General features: G+C 43.7%; 1 protein-coding gene across 1 annotated transcript in view; it reads right to left on the bottom strand.

Moving 5' to 3' along the window:
* The window catches only part of DNAH11 (dynein axonemal heavy chain 11), a gene marked incomplete at its 5' end in the record, with an annotated part of 204,199 nt that overhangs the window by 159,135 nt on the left and 29,894 nt on the right, over positions 1-15,170 (bottom strand). Inside the window, 8 exons of the mRNA XM_081146983.1 lie at positions 625-849; positions 3,024-3,146; positions 3,841-3,963; positions 6,753-6,911; positions 8,310-8,393; positions 9,343-9,501; positions 12,184-12,270; positions 12,367-12,483. Of these exons, the coding sequence (XP_081003109.1) occupies positions 625-849; positions 3,024-3,146; positions 3,841-3,963; positions 6,753-6,911; positions 8,310-8,393; positions 9,343-9,501; positions 12,184-12,270; positions 12,367-12,483 (1,077 nt within the window). The remainder of the gene's footprint in view (positions 1-624; positions 850-3,023; positions 3,147-3,840; positions 3,964-6,752; positions 6,912-8,309; positions 8,394-9,342; positions 9,502-12,183; positions 12,271-12,366; positions 12,484-15,170) is intronic.

Below are 15,170 nucleotides of genomic sequence, written 5' to 3'. Positions count from 1 at the left end.
TCCTTCGCTGAAAGTCTCTCCAATCGTTTATCATCATCATGTGTACACCTCTATGTGTTCTCTGCGACTCTCATGAAGCAAACAAATAACTGCTAGTATTACTTTGTTACTGGCTTTCCCTCCTCAGTCTTTTACTTAATGAAGATGAATCTATCTACAGGCCTTACTGCAGGGGCAGGCAATCCATGGCCTATGGAACACACCTGGCCTGCAGCCGGTTTTTGTATGGCCCAAAGTTAAGAATGCTTTTACATTTTTAACTGGTCGGAAAAAAATCAAAAGCAGCATATTTTTAAGACATAAAAATTATATGAAATTCAAATTTCAGGGCCCATAAATGAAGTTTAGTTGGAGCCCAGCCATGCCCGTTTGTTTATGTCAAGTCTATTTCTTTCAAAGCTCCAATGGCAGCAATGAGTAGATGTGGCAGAGAACATAAAAAAGAGCAAAGCCCAAAATATTTACTGTCTGATCCTTCCCAGAAAAAACTTCCTAACCCCTATTTTTTAGAATGCAAAAATATATTTTTATAACTACGATACCCCAAATCATGTTTCTTTACAGTATTTTCATATGGTTTAGAAAACGCTGCAAAGGATACAAAGCAGTTTGTCTTCTACGAACCTTAAATTCAGCATCTACCCCATGGAATCTTCTAGTGTCTTTCACAAGCTGGATTCGAATATCTTCTGAACACACAAAGATGCTTTCCAGGTGAGCCCAGGTTCGCTGGACCTCCATCCAAGTAAAGATGACCGCATCTGCTATGTTTAGTTTATTTTGCCAGTTTAAGACTTGCTCAATGAAGTATTCCACATGCTTGCTTTGAAGCAGATTCTGCAACTGAACCTGAAAGAAAAGACAAAGAATTTTAAATAGCTCCTAAATTGGTTGACTAGAAGTATCATGAGTGAGGAGCCATACCTATTCTTTTATTTATTTAGTTTTCAATTACAATTGACATTGGATGTTATTCTGTATTAGTTTCAGGTGTACAGCATGGTGGTAAGAAAATCATGTACTTTCCAGAGTGGCCCCCCCGATGTTTCAAGTACCCACCTGGCCTCATGCATAGTTACCACGATATTATTGACTATATTCCCTATATTCCCCTGGGACTATTCCGTAACTACCAATTTGTACTTCTTTTTCAGTCCTCACCCGAGGATATGTTTATTGATTTTACAGAGAGGAAGGGAGAGACAGAGAGAGAGAAACATCAATCCGTTGCCTCCCGTATGTGCCGACTGGGGATCGAACCTGCAATCTGGGCATGTGCGCCGACCAGGAATCAAACCCGCCACCTTTTGGTATATGGGACAACACTCCAACCAACTGGGCCACACTGGCCAGGGCACCAATCTGTACTTCCCATTCCCTTCACCTTTTTCACCCAGCGCCCCCCAACGGCCCTCTCCTCTGGCAGACCCATTCTTTTCATTGCTGGATTCCTAGGACCTGGCATGCAATGTGTAGAATTGCTAAATGAGTGAATTAATGACCTTGAATATTCATATTAACATTTTCTCCAAAAGAAAAATGATAACGGTAAGCAACTGCATTTAATGTATCTTCTGCATCATGATCATATATCTCTATGCAGGCAGGAGAAAAATTGCGTGCTGGGCTGCGGTTTTAATAAACTATTCTCCACCCTTTCTCACTCTCTCCCTCGTCCCTGCCTATGAATCATTCCAAGGTTGTGGGTCTTTTTCTCCCAGTGTTGAAACAAGAAAACGGACTTCCCTCCGGCTCGCGAAGCCCTCGAGCTTCCACTTCCCTCGCCTTCCAGTTCATTGCTGAACTCTGCAGCTCTTTCAGCCCAGGCCTGTGCCATGCCAGGCAGTCCGGCGGGCACTTCAGACCACCCCCGGGCAGGGGAGTCAGACAGGCAGAGTCCAACGGCCTCTCCGCACTCTCCTCACCTCCAAGCATATGGTACATTTCACTCTTCTTTCCCCCCAGCTTCACTGAGATACTATTGACGTACAACATTGTGTAAGCTTCAGGTGTACAGTGGGATAATTTCACACACGTATATATTGTGAAATGGTTACCACAAAAAGGTTACTTAACACCTCCATCCCCGACACAGTTACCTCTTTTTTGGTGATGATAACATTTAAGATCTAGTCTCTTAGCAATTTTCAGGTATGTAATAGTCTGGTTACCTCTAGTCACCATGCTGTACCTTAGACCCCCAGAATTATTCATCTCACACCTGGAAGTTTGTACCCTTTGACCAGCATCTTCCCATTTCCCCCAGCCCCCAGCAACCCCACCGTTCTACTCTGTTTCTATGAGGTCAGCTTTTTTAGATTCCACACATAAGAGAGATCAGACAGTATTTGTCTTTCTCTGTCTGACTTATCTCAGGGTAATAGCCTCAAGGCCCATCCGCGTTGTCACAAAGGCAGGATTTCCTTTTTACGGCTGAGCATTCCGTTACACACACACACACAGAGACACATTTTCTTTATGCATTCATCCTCCGTGGACACTTAGGTTGTTTCCAGGACACCTGACTCCTCTTTGGGGGAAACACTTACCCTGTGGATTCTACGATCCTACCATTCCTCTGACACTCCCTCTCTGCCTTCCTCTCCTCTTGCTCACCAAACGCAGCCTTTTCCGAGGCTCTCCTCTCCGCGGCTTATCTTCTTTCCTCTCGTTACCCAGCTTATCACTCATCAAGATACCAGCAATGACCTCCCAACCTACTGTCTACACTGAGCCCCGGCTGAGCCCTGGGTCTGACTTGCCACCTTTACACACGTGTCCCTCCCCCTCCCCATCACAGAGCTTCTGTCTCTTCCTAGGCCCCTCGGAGCCCTTCCGTCTGTCCCCCCACTCAAGTGCAAGTTCCTTGAGAACAAGTGTTCGTACTTTTCGATCCTGAATAGTACCTGGAGGCTGGTACAGGTAGATGCCCAAGAAATGAATGAAAAATATTGCAACTTGGAAAAAGCCTAAAACCAATATTTAAAAGAAAAAGAATCTGTGTTAAAAAATATCCATCTTACCTGGTTGTGCTCTAGAGTTTCAAAAAGTTGCTCGTCAGACTTGAGTAACGGAACACCCGTCCGGTAGTGAACTTCATAAGAGAACTCCATGGCTGCCCAGGTCAGGCCGATTTCAGTTATAACCTAGACATGAACAGGGATGAGCTATGTGCACAAAAGCCTAATTTAGAACCCATATATCTAAGCTGTCGTCTTGAATTTTTTTAAATGTTTAAAATATTTTTTGAAAAACAGAGTGATTGATATCAACTATTATTGGCCTCAATTTTTATTCCTTCAAAGAATACATGCTGATGAGGTTTAGAAAATGAATTCCATCACAAAAAGGAACACGCATCGCACCGATATCAAATGCGTGTTGGATCTGACTTTCATCTCCTTCACTGAGACAGAACGCTAGGGCAGGAAGGGGCGGAAAAGGTGACCCAAGGGTCTCATGGGTCTGATTTACGAATTAGCCGCCATGAGACAGGTGTCGTTCAGAGTCCCTGAACCTGGGTAAGTTAATTACCTCTCTCTACCTCAGTCTCCTCATCTGAAAAATAGGAATAATAATATTACCTCTCTCAGAAAGTAAGTGACATGTGTTTCCTGGTATCATCATCATCATCAACTAGGCCAACCCCCTGGTTTTACACATTCCCTCTGACTTGGAATAATTCTATTCCCTGCCCAAGTCACACACTAGGTAGTAGCAGAGGACAAGCTGGGACTCCTGTCTCCACACAACCAGGGCATGGACCGCTCCCCGAGTCGGCTGATGTGCCAACGCGCAGGATGAGCCCAGCGTGAAAAGAAACAGCCCCAAGGACACCACCTTCTCAGTCCCCAGTTCTTTCACTGCTTTGTCCACGATGCTTCGGACACTGTCTTCCACTTGGTGTAACCGTAGGGCTAACAAGTCTGCCAAAGTTGTGGCTTCGTTTATTGAAAATTTGACCTGATTAAGAAGAAAAAAGGGCAGAATTTATATTCCAAGTAGATTAATGGTTCCTTTTACCTAATGGCCAGAGGAAGGAACCGTAGCTAACTGCACTCCAGTCGGCCGCTGAGCACACCTCTAGCTCTGAAAGTTGTGGACAATCAAAGACTTTGCTTCTTAACTCCCAGGTACTAAGGCATCGCCCACCAGAAGCCAGGGCCGAGGTTTAGGGCACATTTACAATATATGACTTTCTTTTGTTCCACAGCCTTCCACTGTGAGCTCATTTCTTATCTCCTTTGCCCACAAAATTCGTTTTTTAAAGAGAATCTCTATGTTCGCTTATTAAAATTTGGTTGAAATCCCAGGAATCGGGTAGCAGCTCATTTGTCTTTTCCTCCTAACGTACTCTATTCACTGAACCTAATTCCCAGTTGCTTCCATAATTTAACCTAGTTTTATTGCTAATTTAATCAGAGTTCCTTGGGGGGGGGCGGGGATATTTTCACTCATAGTGTCAGTCATATTTACCATGTGAAAAATACAATTCACATTTATTTCTTCATCATCTTGTTAACTCCACCCACTCGCCCCAGTATTTGCTAAGAAGCTCTCGGCTCTTCCTAAATGTCCAAAGTCATCCATGCCCCTTGCAAATGAAGAGCTGATCCAGCCATATGGTTACAGGAAAACTATTTCCTTTCCTGCTCCTGCTCAGAATATCCAGCCCCGGCTTCTTGGAAGCTGCAGTCCTCTCTAGCCCTGTAACACCCTGTAACACCCCTCATCACCATCTGCCTCTCTGCACAGGGTGACTTAACATCCCAGTTTGCCCAGGACTGAGGGGGTTCCCGGAATGTGAGACTTGCAGTGCTAAAACCTGGAAAATCCTGGGCAAACCAGATATGTAGGTCACCCTATTTCTGCATCACTTTTAGCCTCACTCACAGCTGATGGGCCCAGAGACCCGGGTCTTAGAGAAAGAGTGAGCAGGGATATGGAATGGGACCACCCTGACTGGTCACGCAGTTTGTGCCCTAAGCCCAGTGCAGGCAACAACTGGAGTGAATTTAGCTACTGCTCCGATGTGCTGGCACAGCCTGCAAGAAGGCACCTTTTTATAAATTGTCTGCCAGAGACAGTACATATTTCTTTTTTTAAAAATATTTTTTTTGATTTCAGAGAAAGGAAGGCAGAGGGAGAGAGATGAAACATCAATGATGAGAGTCATCGATCAGCTGCCTCCTGCACGCCCCCTACTGGGGACTGAGCCCGCAACCCGGGCATGTGCCCTGACTAGGAATCAAACAGTGACCTCATGGTTCATGGGTTGATGCTCAACCACTGAACCACGCCGGCCAGGTGAGACAGTACATGTTTCTAGCTTGCAGAAAGGCATGATACAAGCAAGAGACTGTGGTGAGAAGAAATGTCACTGGAGGGAATGTAAGGGGAGAAGAAGGGCCCACAGTCTATTATTGCATATTGGGAGACTCAACAAAGATTTTTCTGAATGCATCAATCAATCAATTGCAAAGTCTAAATATCCAATGTCTAAAATACTCCAATAATAATAGCTTCAAGGATCATTTATTGAGCACTCACTATATACTGGGTCTCATCTCCAATTTGTTCATCAGTTCTGCATGGGAAGCATTATGCATTAGTTTCATTTCATAGAAGAAGCAATTAAGGTCTAGAGGGCAGGTAAGTTGCCCATGATCCCAGAGTTACTAAGTGTTAGGGTTGGGACAGCGAAGCCTAGTTTTCACTCGTGGGGAAACTCTGCAAACTCTGTCTTCAAATCCTTTCACCACAATGAGTCCTGGATTTGCCCAAGGAGAAGACAAACCTACCAGGCTGTCTTTCATATATTTCAAATTCAAAAAGGTCATCTTCCCTAAAAATGAAGTGTAAGATTGCTATATTTTGTTCTTAAAAGATGCAGAAAGACAAGAAAATATAACCCCAAGTGGCATAAATACATGAGAAACCATTTTATATTTTGCAATAAAATCAAACCATCAAAGGACTATCAAAAAGACACCATCACTAAATGAACTGTGAGAGGGGGGAAAAAAAATCACCATTTCAGAATTCCCTCTCTCCCTAAATTCATTTCTGTGCTCTATTAAATGCCTTTACATTCTCTTGCTTGATCCTGACAAGATCCTCTGATGCGTGAGAGCAGACAGAACTCCTCTCATTTTTATTAATAAAAAGCAAACTTCAAAATAGAGAAGTTATGTGTCTTGTTTGCGGTCACACAGCCGCTAAGAGACAAAAGTGGGGTGTCTCAGTTCAGACTGCTTTAACAGAACACCATAGATTAGCTGGCTTAAGCAGCAAACATTCATTTCTCACTGTTCTAGAGGCTGGAAGTCCAAGATCGACATGCCAGCATGGTCAGGTTCTTGGCTTACAGATATGTCTTCTTATTGCATCCTCATGTGGCAGAGAACAGAAAGCTCTGGTCTTTTACCCCCTCGTAAGGGCACTAATTCCATTCATGAGGACTCCACCTTTGTGACCTAATTATCTCCCAAAGGCCCCACTTCAAATACCATGACATTGGAAATTTAGGCTCTAACACATGAATCCTCCAGGGACACATTTAGTCCTGAGCAGAGGGCTAAAACTAGGATCTTTGCATGTTCAGTCTGTCTGTCCTGTCTCAAGGAGCTTAACCTCTCTCTCCTGTGGGACCAGAGACCTGTTCACAGATCCCACTTCATCCCAGATGAACCATATAAACCAAGGAATCACAGCCACAAAAATATTCAATTAACGAGACTCAGGAAACTGACCCCAACGGCCTTCATGAGCTGGTGCCAATGCCTGTCTCTGAGGGCTGGGCTCTGTAACTCGGTGACAGCTCTCAGGGAGGCTGTCATGTCCTTAACTGTGCCTTCCAGGCCCGTGTACGCATCCCACACACGGACTTCCTTGTCTAGTGACCAGATTTCCTAAAGAAAAGAAAAAAAAAGTCCCCAGATATAACAATACATTTTCTAGTTTGCCTTCCTTGAAAGAACAAATATACATTTCCGGGGATTAGGAGACAATAAAAGCATTTCAGCCCCCAGGTTAAGGACCAGGTTAACACCAGGGAAACGGAAAAGAGTCCCCTCGCTGACAGTGCAAGTCCAGCAGCAGCCCCTTGGACTCACTGGTGCCTTACGCGCAGCCTCGGGCTGAATGCCCTGCGGGACACTGTAGGGAAGTGACAGAGTTAACGGGACGTGTGCAGTGAGGGGTGTTTCCTCCAGCAAAGTGAACAACTGGAGCACTGACACTGTTATCTGGATGCTAAGACCTTCCTCCAAAGGCCTGACTTGTCCAAACGGCAGCCTTGAAACCTTAGTCCCTTTGAGAGTTTGTCCCTTGGAACTCGGATATTTCATGACTTTGAGATGCGTGGAATAGGGCCCTCGACTCGGCTGTCTCCTTACTTAGCCCATGGAGCACCATTCACAAGTGTGGATGAAAAAATCCATCCTAAACCAGCCTGGGCCTGAAGAAAGGGACAGGGCCACTTGTTTACAAGAAACAGAAGAGCTTCAGCTGCGCGTGGGGGCTGAGCGCAGAGATGAGGTAAGGGAGGCCAGGACGTTCAAAAGATGGGTGGGACATTTGCGTAGGGTCTTTGGGACCAGGGTAATACGGGAGACACATGGGAAGAGTTGGCTGGAACTGAGCACAGGGCTAAGTCAAGGCGAGGATGCCCTGGGGTGAGACCATCCCTGCCACTTTTTAACTGCCTTTCCCTGAGACGCATTTTGGCTTTATCCAAAGAGGTTCCACTCTCTTCAGAAGGCAAATTGCTATGGGGACTAGATATCAAAACACTAAATTCAAATAAGCTCAGTTCTGTATGTACTGAGCCCCCTTGGGGTCCTGGAGTAAATCAATAATGCAAACCACGTCTGGAGTACTCCGTATAAATCCACAAGTGGCATGCTCCAATCAGCCACCCCAAATTCTGGAACCAAATGGTATTTTTAAAAGTACAAAGTGCTCATGATTGCTAAGGAAAGAATTCAAAAGCGCTCGCAAGCCTACCCTCTCAGCCCCAGCACTCTCGATCTTAACCCTCTCCCATCTCGACAGCTCCAGGACACTCATGATTACAGGGGCTACTCGTGAATTCATTAGCCCCAATGTGCACTTTTCCACTCATTCGCAGAACGGCAGGCTTGATTAAAAGTGTAACTGGCTGAGAGGGGAGAAAAACCGTCTCCTACCATCCTGTGTAAAGTAAATAAGGACACGCGGCCCAACACACCAGACACCAGGTTAGGGAAGATGGAAGGAGGAGGTGCCGAGGAAGATAAATCGTCGCAGCCGACAGTTATGGAACTTGCCTTGGCAAACCTTCTGAGTTCTGCATCCATCTGTTCCACATTAATCTGTCTCCACTGGGTTTTGGTCCAATTATCAATGCTTCTCTGAAAACGCACGAGCAGATAAAAGTGTCAACAACATTTGGTGAAAGCAGGTCTCCACAGCAAAATACATAAACTGATGACACACAGCGGCTCCGCCATCCAGTGGGAAGTCAATTACTTAAGTGTTAACTGCACTTGTCACAACTTCCCATCGCCAAAACAAAACAGTTGTCAGAACACGTCAAACTTAAGGCTGAAACATTACGATATATTAATTTCTAGGAGCAATGACAAATTCCATACACACCCCATCACGATAATTTCATCTTGAGTACTTTGAATGAATTGGGTAAGTACATACCATTAAATATACTAGGTTGTTATTATTCTGCATATAACATAAAATAAGCTTTCGTAAAAACCTTCATCCATTATAAATAAACTTTTATTAACTTGACTGTATCCTATGTCTTGTTAATATATTTCTATATGGCTTTCAACTAACTTTAAGGAAAATTATGTATAATGCATGTTTGCAATATGCCTAGTTCCCTAGAATTTATTTTTACATTTAAGTCTGTAACTTAACAGAAATTAACTTTATTTTTAGTTAGGTCAATTTATATGTGGGCACACACATAATTATAAGCATGCGTGTCACATGAGTTTCTATGAACAGGTCACCATATATAATATGTATTTATATATTAATTTTCATTTATATTCTACATAATCCCTGGAAAGGATGTGAAGCAGTCAACTCATTACAGTTTCATTCAGAACTAAAAGCAAAAACAACTGATATTCAAGGAAGGGTCTTCTACTAACACAGATGTATGAACCCTAATTCTGGGGGGCGGGGGGGAGGGATATAATGTCCACATGTTTCAAGACATAAAACCCAAACAGAACAATACAGACACAAAAAATTGCATATTTATACTAAAAGGACTATTAAAAGAAAAAGAAAGAGAAAAAAAAAGCATGCTTTCAAAAAGCGGTGTCTTACTTGAACATAAACAATGACATCCCAGAGGCCCTTGAGCAATTTCATTTCTCTGCGACACAGCTTCATGTGTTTGTACTCGGGCAGAGCCACTTCAAAGAGACGAGTGGATTCTTGCATCTGTAGCATTTCTTCTTCTAGCGCCTCAAGCTCTCGGTTTGCCTACAGAGAAACACACACAGGCACACAAACACCCTTCACGTCCAGGGAACTGCCAGAGAGAGAGAAGCCCCACAGCTCTGCAGCTCCGGTTATAACAATATTACAACTTTGATTTTAAAAAGAAAACAAATTCTTTCAAATCTGCAAACTCACAGCTGCTCTCCGAAGGGGAGTGCAGACTATTAATAATAAATACAATAGTGCTCTCAATATGCTCTCTGCAGATTCCAGCAAGATCGGCTCTGGCATCAGATTTCTACAGATACAATTTTTCCTCTTGATTTTTTTCTTTGTGCAGCTGGGGACTCTGCTGGGCAGCGAAAGACGAGGCTCTAGAGACTTCCACTTAAGAATAAATAGCTTCTTTAAAAAACACACATAACTTTTGGATTTAAAAAATATCCTAGAGATTAGCAATAGTACAAAATGTACCAAAGAGAATTTGTGAAATAAAACCACAGTATGAGAAATTTCACTGCATGGTTATCTACAGGGGTCGGGGCACCTACCTACCCATGTAGAATACTTTATTTTGGTTAATCCTTGCCCTAGGACATTTTTTCCATTGATGTTCAGAGAGAGTGGAAGGGAGGGAAGGGGAGAGAGAGAGAAACATCGATGTGAGAGAGACACATCGCCTGGTTGCCTCCCGCACACACCCCGACTGGGACTGAGGCTCGAGCCTGCGACCGAGGTCCATGCCCTTGGCCGGAATCAAACCTGAGGCCCTTCGGTCCGCAGGCAGATGCTCCAGCCACTGAGCCAAACCGGCTAGGGGCACTTTTTTCCTTGCTTACTAAGCCAACTCTTAATTTTACTTTTTGTTAGCACAGTAGTGTATGTAGGTGGTAAAAGCTCCAGGAGTATGGAAGAGCGGGCGACGCGGGAAAGCTGGAAAGCCGGGCTCCCTCCGAACCCCCGCCCTGTGCACAGGCTGCTCCTTCCTCATTGATCGACTGAGTTACACCCAGTTACAGACTTTGCAAAACAGGATTTAACTTTGTTTTTCCACTTCATATTTCTCCCATCCCCATCTCAATAGGCAACAATTGCATTACTTTAGTTCTTTTGATTTCCTTTTAAACTCTACCCACACTCAATCCTTTTGTGGTTTCTCAACTTTTAACTCTGTCTCTTAATTTCCTACTATGTAATAAATAAGAATATCAGTGCTCTAATATTCTTTCATTCTACCAGTTATGTGTTTCATTTGTACAAGTTATACCTTTAGAAACAAGAACTGCGAGTCTCTGTCTTAGTTTTACAACTGTTATCATGAAAAATTCCATACACAGCAAAGGGTGTGGCTGGGGGCACACATACCAGCCAGTTTAGGAAATACTATGTTACTAATAATATTTAACGGTCTCCTCAATTTTATCTTGTTCCCACTACAAATACAGCTACCAAATATATTCCCGATTTTTACAATATTTTCACTACATATGTATGTACTGCTAAACGATAAACTGTTAAAATGTACATTTTTAAATTTTATATGAATAGTTTTATACTAAGGCATAACAATATTTATTTTTGAGGCATACCCCTATATTCATGAGAATGTATGTGAAGCTCATTCATTTCCTAGCCCCCCCTTTCCCTGAGGGTGTAACCTCTTAAGGTCATCTTTTCCTCTCCCCCGAAAGGGTTAATCACAAAGTCCTAGGCCTCTGGTACTTGCACTGGCCTCCGACCGCAGCACGCACTTCTGTGTTTGCCTCTGCGGTCCATCCCGCACTCTATTTCCCCCGCCCTTTAGAGAGTTCTCTTGTGTGTGTGGGTCTTTTGGGTTTTTTGGGGGGGGGAGAGGAGGAGGGGGCTCGGCAATAGATTTAAAATTGCCCATTTGTGAACAGGTTTCAGCATCTGTTTTACAAAAGAGGGATTTTCAAAATGTCTAGTCTATCATACTCCCCAAAGCCAACAGCAGCCCTTTTATTTGTTTTTAATCAATGTTCCTATTACTTATACTAATTTCAATTATTCCTAGAAATATATACCCAGTTATGCTCATTCAAGTGTTCACTGTACCTTTGGCTGTGAAGAAACAACCGCATATAGTTTACTAAGGAGTCGGTTATGAAAGGAGAGAGTCCCTGTACCTCTCCCCTTGAACCTGGGGAGGTGCCCTGAATCCCAGGCTCCACCGACCAGCCCGGAACAGAGCACATACTTGCCTTTGGCTGAATCCAGTTAGATAATTGTCAGCTAGGCATGCTGAACACACACGAGAAAATGACTTAAAGATAAATGTAAGCCAGCCCTACTATGTGCAAAATACCCCTCCACACATTCCGGAGGTACAAGGAGAAATCTGACTTTTACGTAGGTAACTGCATGTTGTTACAGTGTAGCATGCAAATGGCAGGATTCAATAAATCACTGTAGCAAATGTTTACACACAGCACGTTAGTCAAAGAAAAATGTCTCCCCATCCACAATCTGCTCAAACCACCTGAAATTTAGATATAAACCACAACTCCATTAGCATATTCTAACCTACTCCCTTTCAGTGACTATATGAACTGCTTTTCTTCAGCCAAGCGAAAGAGAAGACCTTATGCTACAGAATGGTGTTTTCTGAATGTGTTTAAAGCAATTAAAATGAAATTCAACCCAAAATTTGGAGAGAGTGGTAACAGCTGTGAGCTGCAACAAGCTAACCGAGATCGGCATTACCTTATCAAGCACTGTGTATGGATTTTCGACCCGAAAACCAAAAGGAGCGTAAAGTCTGAATCTCTCTCTGAACTCAGCCTGCTTCTCCTGATCAGGGAAGGAAAAAAAATGAAAGTGAATCTCAAACAGCCAGCTTCAAAAATCCTCATAAGACCTTTAAAAAAAACTTGGTAGCTTGCTTACATCAAACAAAATACATTTTTTCCTTATAAGAGTGACTTCTGCATTTTGGAGAGGGGAAACTTCGTGTCGGACCGTGGCTGCAATCTTTTTGGTGGTTTCCCATCTTTCAGGTAATTCCTACAAAAACACAGGTGCGAACGGGAAATTACTTCAATGCTTCAAACAAATCAATCCCATAGGGTTAAATAATTCTAATCTCTACACTAACCTATGACACCTTCTCATTTTTAGATAAGAGGAGAAGTTTATTTCGAGAAAAGATGAAAACGCTGAAAGGCTCCGAGCCAGGCTACAGCCCAGACTGGCCCCCGGGGCCCCGGGATCGGTACCCTCCAGGCATAAACCCCAGTTATCCTCTGGTGTAAGATGTATCTCAGGACACATGAAAAGCTTTTCAAAATAAACGCCAACGTCAAAATTGTTTTGCTGTTGAGGGAATACAATTAAAGTGCTCTGGAAATGACTGCTGATCTTAACTAAAAATGGAGCCACGTTTAGCAATTTGGTGGGTGAGCAAAAATGCTCTGAGTCCAGCAGGGCAGCGATGAAAGCGACTGTCCCGCCCTTGCTTTTCTCGAGCTCCCGGGGCTGTATGTGGACCCTTTTGATGGACAGTTTGAGCAGTTAGGTTAAGTTAATTTTGGACTTTTGAAGTAAGAAGAGACAAAGGGAAAGGAAGGTTAACTCCTAGTTGATGTAGGACAAAAGCAGCAATAAATAGTCCAGGTAGCAACTCAACTGTGCCCTCCCTGACCACGAGGCAAACAGGACAGCCGGCAGTTATTTTCTTTGAAGAGCCACTGTGCAGAACTGCTGCTGAGAAGCATTCCTTGTGTCCGGATTAACCAAGCATTGTTTCTCCGGGCCATCTCCTGGGACTTGATGGGACTCTCCTTGTGCGGCTGAAGTGCAAAAATCAGAGGTTCTAAAGGCGATTTTGTAACCCTGGATAAATATTGGTTGAATGATTCCAGTGACTGCCAATTATGAAGAGTGTGCTGTGCTAAGTATAAATTGTATCTGCGTGGTGCGGGAGTGCGACAAAGATAAAACATATTCTTCAGCTTAAATTGTTTCATAATGTCAGAGTGAACGAGAGGCACACACAACAATTATTCTTCATGACAATGTGTTAACTTCCATCAGGAGGTCCATGCATGGCGGAATTTAAATGCTTGGGAAGCAACATGGTGTTATGACAAGAACACAAACCGGGCCGGGAACCAAGGGGCCTGGGCTGGGAACTTGCCCTTCATCTGGTTCGTCCACCCTTTATCTCATCGACACTCTGCAGCCTCATCTGTACAGTCTCACTCTGCCTTTCCAGCTGACCCCACGGAACCTAAAAGTTGCATGAAGTCACTCCAGGGGCCACGGGAGGGAAGCCACATCCGTGGGCTCAGGCTCCTCAACCCTCTTCAGCTACATCACACCGGCCTTTACCTGCCTTATATCTGGGGATTCCAAAGAAGCTTCCACTTGATAAAAATAGATCTGCACTGAAAACCAAAAGATCAGATGATCCCCAAAAGCTCTGCAACTGATGTGATCCATCAAGGGGGTAACACTGAATCTCAGGCTCAAGGGAAGAAATGAGTCTGAACAGGCAGAGATTAGGGGGAGGTAGAGCCCTGCGGTCCCATGCGGTAAGGGTACCAATGCCGGACGGGGCGAGGGTGGGCTCTTATGGAAACTGGACAGGATTCGGAGGCTAAGGGCGGCCAATGGAGGTCCCTTACCAGGGAAGGGACTCAATAAAATCTGTAGATTCAAAGTTTAATCGAGCTTCAGAGCATACTGTAGAGAGGGGACACAGCTTGTATATAGAGCCAAGGCCAGGCAACTTCTTGGAAAATCTTATCACTGCTAATGATTATGCAGGAGAAACAGTAACTACTGCAAGTTGCTTTAATTAAAATAAAACTGGGGCACAGTTAAGCTCCACATGCAACTTGTTCTGCCTAGCAATCCTGTATTTCCTCCCGTCCAGTCTGAATTACTGACATAGAAGCACACTCACAGCTAAAAGTGTGGACCACTTTCGAAATACTGAAAAGCCTAATATTTTCAATACAGTCACAACGTTCAGCAGTGAGTCAAACTTTTATAACACAAATTCTGGAGGCTGTGGCTAAAATCCCACCTATTACTTGTGTTATGACTGGCATCTCTCTAGAGTTTACGGTCCAAGATCTGACTCAGAGAATATCCAAATCTTTCTAAAAGACAAATGTTTATAGCGTGTCTTACTCTAACTGTATCCACTCATCCCTATTACGGACCTATCTATCCACATCTTATGTCACTCCACACCTAAATGGATTTCTAATTCTAAGGACAGTTTATATTTAACGTAGAATTTAATAATTCATATACAGTAATTCTTTTTTTATTTTTTGTTAGCCTGCACCCAAGGATACTTTTTCCATTGATTTTTAGACAGAGTGGGAGAGAGGGAAAGGGAGAGGGAGAGGGGAGGAGAAAGAGAGACATTGGTCATCTCCTGCATGCACCTCAACCAGCGCCGAGAATGGAACCTGCAAACCTGCCCTTGACTGGGAACGGAACCCGTGACCCTTCCAGGTGCAGGCCAACGCTAACCACTGAGCCACACGGGCCAGGGCATATATAGTAACCTTTATAGTCTTTACAGTCAAGAGAGCACTTGTAAGTATACTGTTGCATTTAATCCTCATGGAACCAAACAAGGGACAGAAAACGGGGCAGCCAACATGAAAAAGAGTTTGGCACTTCCTCAAAAAGTTAGGCTTAGAATTACCGTATGATTCAGCAATTTCACTCCT

Source organism: Miniopterus schreibersii (genome assembly GCF_964146895.1).
Source record: "Miniopterus schreibersii genome assembly, chromosome: 9".
Lineage (NCBI taxonomy): Eukaryota > Metazoa > Chordata > Mammalia > Chiroptera > Miniopteridae > Miniopterus > Miniopterus schreibersii.
This window is presented reverse-complemented; position numbering and strand designations above follow the sequence as displayed.